At 38.9% G+C, this 10,324-nt stretch overlaps 1 protein-coding gene across 1 annotated transcript in view; it reads left to right on the top strand.

Annotated features, from left to right (window-relative positions):
• LOC138166731 (sodium-coupled monocarboxylate transporter 1-like) overlaps window positions 1-10,324 on the top strand; it is a 47,350-nt gene that overhangs the window by 12,478 nt on the left and 24,548 nt on the right. The window contains exons 4-5 of the mRNA XM_069095228.1: window positions 3,899-3,966; window positions 4,661-4,815. Coding sequence (XP_068951329.1) covers window positions 3,899-3,966; window positions 4,661-4,815 — 223 coding nt within the window. The remainder of the gene's footprint in view (window positions 1-3,898; window positions 3,967-4,660; window positions 4,816-10,324) is intronic.

Here is a 10,324-nt window from a genome sequence, read left to right as displayed (position 1 = left end):
CTTTCTTTCTTTCTTTCTTTCTTTCTTTCTTTCTTTCTTTCTTTCTTTCTTTCTTTCTTTCTTTCTTTCTTTCTTTCTTTCTTTCTTTCTTTCTTTCTTTCTTTCATCATAGACTCAGTTCACTTTGCCACAGGAGTGTCATTTTGAACTGCTTCATTTATAACCTGGGCTCACTTAAACCTCCTTAGGCAATGTGGTGTTCCTTCCCATTTCATTTTATTGGTGCTAAACTAGTTCCAACACCTCATCAGCTTAGCTCACTAAAATTTAGAATTCTCAAACTCAAGAGATCCACTAGTCTCAGTCTCCCTGGTACTAGGGTACCTGGGATTACAGTTGAGTGTGCACCGTCACACTCAACCTAGGGGTAAGTTCTTTGAGAAAGAAAAGGATCATGGCAGTCTCAAACCTTTGACAGAAACAAGATTGTAAGAGAAGACATCTTTTATGATCTCATCAAAGATTTAAATCTGAAGGAAAATGATCTGGTGGACTTTATGGTTTTTTGTTTTGTTTTGTTTTTGCTTTTTGGAATAGGGAAGGTAGGGCAATTGGAGTTAAGTGGAGTTAATTGGAGTTAAGCCCAAGGTCACATGGCTAGTTTTTGTGTTGTGTCTGATGTTGTATTTGAACTCAGGTCCTCTTGACTCCAGGGCCAGTGCTCTATTCACTATGCCATCTAGCTGCCCCCAAGTGGACTTTATGTTTGAAAGACCAGCACAGAATTCAATGTTCCCCTCTTAGCTTCTTAATGGGGCAGTCTGTGGTTCCTGTTCTTATTTCAGTAATAGATCTGGTGATGTTTATAACCTGGTGCTGATAATAAATTCTTGGAATCATGATAATATGGAACTTGAACTTTTCCTGATTTTTACAATAGATATAATAAACATAGTTATCAGGTACTTGGGATGTACTTTGGAATCACCATAAGAATGTGTCTCTGATACCCACCATTTTGTCTAGAAAGCTCAGTATCCTTTGTAACTTCAACACTGTTACAGAGTATCATTGGTTTATTTCATATTTCATAAATGGATCTATTAGCTGTTAGAAGCAACCTTTTGTAATTGGGAATGTAAATTTAAGATCTTCCCTGCCCCTAGGCGCTTTGATAGGCTTAAGTGCACCTGGAGCCTGTGCTGGGAGGTTTTCAGGAGATACTTTGTGATTGGGCAGTGGGCCAAGAGGGTTGTGACATTCTCTGAGCCAGGAGAAGGCTATATATACCCAAGATGTGAGGCTTTGTTTTGGGGTCCATTTAGAGAAGTGTTGTGTGATTTGATCAGATGAAACTCTGGGCAGCCATTGAGAGCCCCCTGGCTTTGAAAACCCAGATGTTGATGCTTCCCTCTCTGGTAACTGTGACTAGGTATCGATATAATGGTCAGACAGTTGGAGGCCCATAGGCTTGAAATGTTTCTGTTTTCTTGTAACTTCTGCTTCCTGACTTTTTCCCCTGAACTAGGTAAATGATATGTTTGGTTGATTAAAGCAAGATTGTTAACCCATTTTGAGTTGCTTTCCTTTAGAAAAGCAGATCTAAGAACCTGTGTTGGCAGGCACCCTGGGGATGCTGGGGTGCTTGCTGCTAAACCTTTATAAATTACATATTTGCTTCTGAGTGAAATTAAGTTTTAATTTTAATTTAGGAAATGAAAGTGTAGGAATGTCAACTTTCATTTGTTGAAATATCTGGGCCTTTATTCTTTTTTCTTTTTTTTTTTTTTAAGCAATCGGGGTTAAGTAACTTGCTCAAGGTACATGGCCAGTTATTATTTCTGGGTGTGGTGCTGAGTATCTGAGCCCGGATTTGATCCAGGTCATCCCGACACTGGAGCCAGCGCTCTTACTCGCTGAGCCACCTGGCCGCCCCCTGGGCCTTTATTCTTATTAGTACCTTAGTCTCTCTATGGAACTAAATTAAATCATAAGGGGGAGGAGGAAGGAAATAAGCATTTATACAGCACCTACTCTGTGCCCATGCACTGTGCCGAACACTATGAATATTATCACACTTGATCCTCATAAAAACCCTGGAAGGCAGGTGCTGTTGTTAGTACCCCGGTTCTTTGTCTCTGAATCCACTGTTCCTTCCATAATATAGTGCTGCCTCAAAGGAGGAGGATTGAGTGTGAGGATTTTAACCACACAAGTCTGGGTATATATTCCTACCTACTAGCTGTGAGCTGTAGTCAGTTTCCCCCATCTGTAAAATGGGGTTGGGACAACTAGGTGGCACAGGGCATAGAGCAACAGACCTGGAGTCAGGAAGACCTGAGTTTAAAATTGGCTATGTGACACTGAACAAGTCACTTAATATCTTCCTGCCTCAGTTTCCACATCTGTAAAATGGGAATAATAATAGCACTTTATTCCTCAGGTTGCTGTAAGGGTCAAATGAGATAACATACACATAAAGTGTTTGTATACTTTAAAGTACCATATACATGCTGGTTATTTTTGTGATTGTTATTATTTTTTATTGCCAGACTGCTTCTCTAATTGCCTTCCAGTCCTAGGACAATCTTTATTCTAACCACTTCTATTACCCAGCTCCTTTCATGATGCCTTTGTTAATAAATGAAAGGAGGGAGAACATGCTTTTGAGCTCTATCCTTTCTAAACATCCAGTTAAGGATTCTTCTTTTACCTGACTCCCCCTGTCAGCACTGACCTCTTTGCTTAGAGGAAATAGAAATATGTGTTCCATTAATCCAGTTCTTTCAGGCTTATTCTTATCCTTTCTCTATAACCTTGAGATTTGATGTGGTATAAAAGATGGAATGCTGGAAGTAAAGTCAGGAAGAAATGTGTTCAGATGTCACCTGAGATGCTCACTAGCTGTGTGACCTTGGGCAGATCCACTCATCTTTCCTGCCATGTCACTTGACCTCAGTTTCTTTCTCTGTAGACTAAAGTTCCATTGATTTCTAAAGTTTGGCTTGTGGTTTATGTCTACGTAGTGTCCATCCATATTTTGGAATCATAAAATCACAGGATAATAGATCAAGAAGGGACCTTGGAGCACCTCTTCCTCAAGATAAAGTAACTAAATTATATTGATTATATTGTTTTGGACCAGAAGGTATTAGAGAAGCAATTAGAAGATGATATCTGTTAAACCTAATCTGTCTCACATGTAGAATCAGAGGATTTGGTGTTAGATGAGACCTCCGAAATATGGTATATTAGAAAGATTGTGAGATTTGGTGTTAGATGAGACCTCAGGAAAAAAAAAAGAAAAAAAAAATGGGGGTGGCTAGGTGGCACAGTGAATAGAGCACTGACCTTGGAGTCAGGAGGACCTGAATTCAAATCCAACCTCAGACACTTAGCACACACACACACACAAAACTAGCTGGGCAAAAAACCTTGGGCAAGTCCCTTAACCCCAATTGCCCTGCTGTCCCCCTCCAAAGAAAAAAAAAGGAAACAAAAGAAGAAAAAACAGATAAGACCTCAAAAGTATGGTATATTGGAAAGATCGTGGGATTTGGTGTTGAAGAATCTGAATTAAAATCTTGGCTATTCTGCTACCTATCTGTGTGACCCTGAGTAAATCCTGTTAGAGCTTCATTTTTCTTCTCTATAGAATGTGGAGCTTGGCCCCCGATGATCTCTCAGGCCCAATCTAGCTCTAAATCCTTTGATCTGGGAGCTCATTTACTCCAAACTTCTCATCTTTCAAGAAAGGAAACTGAGACTCAGAGAGATATAGTCATTTGCTTAAGCTTATACAGCAGTTGGACTCAGGTCATCAGACTCCAATTGAGTGCTCTGTGTGCTGTGGCTATATTTTTTTATGACAACTTTCTGAACTTTGGAATGTAACTTTCAAGAGGCTATGGCACCATACCATTTCACAAGGATGCATTTGTTTTTCCTGTTTTTGCAGTCACTGGATTCGATCTGTGGGGCGCGGTCATTGCCACTGGAGTGGTCTGCACTTTCTACTGTACAATGGTATGCTTATCCCCTGTTTCTACAGGGGTACCACTCTGCACAGTGTAAATTTCCAGTAGCCAGGCATTGTTCCTTTTATGACAGAAAATTGATTGCCCATATTTCTTTAATTACACCAGAAGGATGATCAAGTCAGAATTATTCAAGGAAGAAAATATTTATTATTCTTTCCTTGGATTGTTTGATTCTTTAGAGGCAGTAGAGGGGACAGGGTGGAGGTGATTAGGCTAGGGACTAGAATAGGGAAGAATACTTGGGAGGAAAAATCTTGGATACAGTGCTGTGCTCTGACATGATGGTGCAGTGTGGTGGGAAGAATGCTGGATTCCAAGTCAGGAAATTAGGATTCAAATTCTAACTCTGCCATTTGCCAACTATTTAACCTTGAGTAAGTCACTTATAATAATATAAGTGGACCTTGGTTTCCTCACTTGTAAAACAAGACTAGACTAAATGGCTTCCAAATGCCCTTCTGGGCCTAAATCTATGAACTTGTTAATAGAATGGTAATATTCCAAATGAATTCACTCCCAATCTCTGATCTTGTCATCAGAATGATAATACTCCATATATATTTACCCTTAATCTATGATTTTGTCATCAGAATGGTAATATCCTAAATTAACTTACTCCCAATCTCTGATCTTGTCATCAGAATGATAATACCCCCAATGTACTTTTTATCCCAATGAAGGGTGGTCTCAAAGCTGTTGTCTGGACAGATGTTTTCCAAGTTGGCATCATGGTGGCAGGATTTATCTCCGTGATCATACAGGCTACCGTGGTTCAAGGTGGGATCAACAATATTCTAAATGATTCCTTTTATGGAGGAAGACTGAACTTCTGGGAGTAAGTTTCCATTTATCCTTTGTGTTATATTTTATTTGTTAGTTAGTCAATAAGTAGAATAAATTTTCAATAGAAACACAGTAGCCTTTAAAATAGTAGTAAGGATGGAATGCAAGTAGAAGATGATAAATGAACATTTAAGTTTGACATGACACACTTTGGGGTTGTCTTTCATCACTATGCTAGAAAAATTCTTGCTATTGGAATCAGGAGAGACCAGAGTTCAAATCCCATTTGTGTCATTTATTAGCTGTGAGGCTGTGGGCAAGTCACTTAACCTCTCTGACACCCAGTTTCCTTATTGGGTAATAAGGGGACAATATCAATAGTTAGTGACTAAAAGATACAGCTTGGCATCATGGTTAGAAGACTGACCTTGGAGGCAGGAAGACATGAGGTCAAGCCTTCTGACGTATACATACCAGCTGTGTGATACCTGACAGGTCATTCAGACTTGAAGTATCCCACATGACTCTTAGAAAATGACCCATGGGGGACAGCTAGGTAGCACAGTGAATAGAGCACTGGCCCTGGAGTCAGGAAGACCTGAGTTCAAATACAGCATCAGACACTTAATACACACACACACACACACACACACACACACACACACACACACAAACTAGCCGTGTGACCTTGGGCAAGTCACTTAACCCCAATTGCCCTACCTTCCTCCCTCCAAAAAGCAAAAAAAAAAAAAAAAAAAAAAAGAAATGGGGGTGTGTGGGGGTGTAGTTTTTGTGGGGGGGGGGGGGGGGGAGAGGAGGGGAAATAGAGAAGGGAACATTTATATAACACTACTATGTACCAAGCACTTTACTAAGGACTTTACAATTATTATCTTATTAGATCCTTACCCTAGCCTTATGAGGTAGGTGGCTATTTTTATCCCTATTTTGTTGTTCTTACTGAGTCATTTCAGTAGTGACCCCAAGCCACTGTTCTATCTATTGTATAGTTTCCCAGGGTGGGTGATACAGACCCCCTGGGGGTGCTGGGATAATGGGAGTGCAGTAGTAGCCTCAAGTGCAATTGGGGGGCATTGAATAAAAATAAGGGGGCAGTGGAAGCATAAGGAAAGAAGAGAAGAAAATTTTGAAAAATTATTCATACATGTTTCATCTATTGTGTAACAGAGGTAAAGTTGTAGTGATTACATTATTTTCCAAATAAACACACAAAATGCAAGATATAAACCATCAGTGGTCAAGTTGTCACAGACAAGTCTTAATGAGTAAATGTTGGCAGGTGTGCATCTTCAGGAAGTCCAGCATGCATGGGCAGGGACATGTTCATGTAACGACTTATTCACAGTACAATGCTATGTGGTTACATGAAGCAATGTTGCATTATAAAAATTTCAATGCAGGAAAAATCCCACAAATTTACAATAAATTATTAAGTTAAGATGCATCATTTTAAAAAATGATATTTTTTTGAAATGACACAAATTTAAAAAAAATTGTTAAAGGGTTAAAGAAAGTAGATTTCCAGGGGGGTGCTGAGTAATTTTTTTTTAAAGGGTACAGTAGGCCAAATAAGTTTGGGAACCTCTGAATTCTATTGCAGGACCTAGCTGACCTTAGTGGGCCATGCCTCAGAGGGAGTAGGTGACTTGTCCATGTTAACAGACCCAGTATTTGTCAGATATAAAATCTGAACCCAGACCTCTCTTTATTTCAGTTCTATTACTCTTTTCACTTGTCACAGAAGAAACAATATTAATATAGTACTCTGGTTTTTTTATTTTAATTTTTTTGCTTTTGGGGGGGGGGTGTAAGGCAATTGGGGCTAAGTGACTTGCCCAAGGTCACATGGCTATTTTTTGTGTTGTGTCTGAGGCCGGATTTGAACTCAGGTCCTCCTGACTTCAGGGCCGGTGCTTTATTCACTGTGCCACCTAGATGCCCTAGTACTCTATGTTTTAAGCATAGATATATGCCTAAATATGCCAGAAAAAAATTACTTAATTTAACATTAATATTCAAACATTTCAGGGGAGGGGTGAGGAGAGAGATAGAGACTGAGACAAAGAAATAGACTGTGACCCTGGAAATGTCCTTTTATCCCAATGCAATTTGAATAACATTTATGGCAATCTTGAAAAGGGAAAAAAATAATAATCTATTAAAATATAATTTGAGATAATATTCCAGAATAATAGTCAGTATTAGATTTTTTTCTTGACTACTTTCCTTAAGAATTACAATGGTGTCTCCCTAGAAATCAATATCCCAATTCTTTCTGAATGGAAAGAGGTATATCATAGCTCATTTGTTTTAAGGTATGGGGAACCATAGGATCTTAACAAGATAAACGGTGTTTTTTGTTCAAAATTTATTTTCTATCCTTAATTCATTTCCTTAGGAAGGCCTTTTGTTTTCAATTTAAAATCCATCTTTCTTGGGGAGAGGGAAGGGAGGTGGAAAGTTTGGGAAGGGCTGTTAGACCAAAGAAATATTTTTTCATAATTTCAGTTGAAATAAAAATGCTTCACTGCTTTTGTGCTAACAACATAATAAATTGAAGCATAATCTACATTAAAACATTTTTTCTTCTTTTTTCCCCACGATTTACATTGGGGTTACATGAGTTGTCCAGGGTCACACAGCTAGAGTCTTAGACCAGATTTGAACTCAGGTCCTCCTGATTCCAGGGCCAGTGCTCTGTCCACTGCACCAGTTGCTGTCCCCCTTTGTTCATTTTAGACCTCAATTTTTTATGTGCTAAGCGGTTGTGAAATATATGAGTCTAGTTGGTTCAAAAGATGGCATAATCTGTGCTTTCAGTGAATATAACTAATTTAGAAAAAATGAGGCAATCGGAGATATTGTAGATGTTAGAACAGTGTGCCTTGAGGTACAAAAAAGAATGCAGTAACCAATCATATTGGAGTCATCAGCCAGTCTTTTATTCTCCAACAGTAGCCAGTAGGATATGCAGATTAGCAATTCTAATTGGGATCAAGGTGGTCCAATATAAAAACCATTGCAACTTTATCCTGTTGGCAATTGGCCTAGTAGATAGAACAGATATTCTGAAATCTATATGCTGATTCTTTTATTATAGCTATGACTCTCATCGGGAGAGCATCCTTAATATTTGTACAATCCAACAAATTGTATTGATCTATATCTATACCCTTATCTCAACTTTTGTAGTGCACTATACCTGGATGGTTGGAAAGGCTGCAAAGTTCTCTATACCAGATTTTATACCAGACATTTGGCATTATTCTAGAAGTACCTACTATTGACTGAGGGGCTGTACACCCATTTGTCATAATGGACTACTCAATCCTACACCAATGTTTCCATGCATTCCTGAGTCATGGCCTAGATTCACTTCATGGGGTCATTGGCATGGAAGGGGCATCATGAAAGGCTACACTCTCAATCTAAGAACTCTGAGTAATAATTCCACAGCCGTAGATCAGAAGGAATTACTGATTCTTTGAACTGATAAGCCAACATTGATGACATCAAGTATGGCCCACTACTCATCATTCAAGGAATTCTGAACCTCAGATCAATGCTTTGTCTACATTGGAATGTTCTAGATAGCCTGCTAGACCATTTCACCTACCAATAGGGAGAATAGAATGTTCATGGGCTTCTCTGGTTTAGGAATGATGTGGAGCCCTCCCAAACACACCTGGAGCTGATTGAATAAGTTTCTATGATAAAGAAGGCACTGGGCTTTTATAATTGTACCAAATAATGTACACTCCAAATTAAAATGGCATTGTTGATTTTATCACAGAAATATCCAATTAAATATAACTTAGCTCCCCTACACAATTAGGGCACTCAGAAGGTAGACAGCTCTAGTTAAGACAGCTTTAATCTTAGAGCAACGAGAGTATTGGGACAGGGTGTTAAGGAGAAGGTAATTTTAAAATCCCTAGCATGGTATTTACAACATCTAATAGACTACTTTTATATTCTATGATAAGATAACAATAAGATTCTATATCAGATCAGCAGTACCAGGAACTATGGCTATAATCTATTACCTTACAAAATGTAGTGATGATGAGGGTGGGCTATTAGGTTCAGCAGGAACTCTGATCTTATCTAAGACCAGAAAACCTGCAATAGCATCTGGAAAGAATTCAATAGTCTGAGGCTTAATTGGAGTGAGAGTTGTAGAAGTTTATTTGTATGCTTTTACAGAAGTGGGCAAGAGTCCTTAGGGGACTTCTTGCAAGTAAAAGGGGGCACAGGCTTTTACTTTTAAAGGGTAGGGCTGCCATTGTCAGGGCCAACAGGATGGATGTAAGGGAACCAAGGCTAACTTGTGACTTCAGTGCATAGATAAAAGTTTGAGGAGTTTAACTTGGAGATGAGATTTGGGCCAGACAGGAGGAGACATGAGGCAACTACAATAGGGCTAGATTAAGCAAGGACAAAGGAGTCACAAATTGTTGCCTAGGCAGAGTGTGGATAGGGGGAAGGGGCAGAGCCCGAGTCTGGGAAAGGGAAACGTGATTTTACAGACTGGTTTTACAAATTGGTTTTACAGACTGATGTTAGCACAAATTGATGTTACAAACATAGATCCCAAGCACCCCATCATTACTGATGTTACAAATTGATTTTACAAACATAGATCTCAAGCACCCCATCAGAGACAATAGAAAAAACAATATGCTCCTCACTGATAAAAATTTATACATCATTCATTACTTTGTATATACCAGTATACACAATTAATACCTCATGTAAACGAACAGATTGCTGATCATTGAGATTTGTTGTTTAGTTATGTGTGACTCTTCGTTACCACATCTGGGGTTTTTTGGGCAAAGATAATGGAGTGATTTGCCATTTCCTTCTCCCACTCAATCAGATGAGGAAATTGAGGCAAACAGGGTGAAGTGACTTGCTCAGGGTCACCCAGCTACTAAGGGTCTGGGGCCAGATTTGAATTTAAGAAGACGAGTCTTCCTGACTCCAAACCGTCTGCCCTATCCACTGTGCTACCTTGATGTCCCTGGACATATACCTCTACCTCAAGATGATTGAATTAACATAGGAATCTTGAACAAGGAAAAAAATAATAATATGTTAAAAAAATAGTTTGGGATCAATATTCCAGAACAACAATCACTATATTATTGCAAGAATTTTCAGCGTCCTTGCTAGCCACAAATAAACCCACATAGGTTACAGACAGATATGTTGCAGTTTACTGATCCACTCAAGAGTGTAACACACAGTATCAGTGGGTGATGTATGTGTGTCCAATAATCCCACAGATTATACGTGAGTGTGCATGTATGTGCATGTGTGTGTGTGTGTGTGGTCTTTTCCCTGGAGCTATGTGAATCAGAGTTTGGGTAAAATCAGGTTGGTCATATAAGCTTACTGAGCTGTCTGGGGTAAGACCATATAGGGCAGATAAAAAGATAAAAAGTTACATTTTTAGGAAAGATGCTAAAACCATTATAAAGTTCTTTACCATAACTATTTATATCAAACCAAAGAAAACTGTATCTTCTTTATCA

The sequence above is a fragment of the Petaurus breviceps genome, unplaced genomic scaffold, assembly GCF_028583685.1.
Source record: "Petaurus breviceps papuanus isolate PSGF00001 unplaced genomic scaffold, PetGlider_PUasm1.0 225, whole genome shotgun sequence".
Classification (NCBI taxonomy): domain Eukaryota; kingdom Metazoa; phylum Chordata; class Mammalia; order Diprotodontia; family Petauridae; genus Petaurus; species Petaurus breviceps.
Note: the sequence above shows the minus strand (reverse complement) of the source record. Positions and strands in the feature narration are given on the sequence as shown.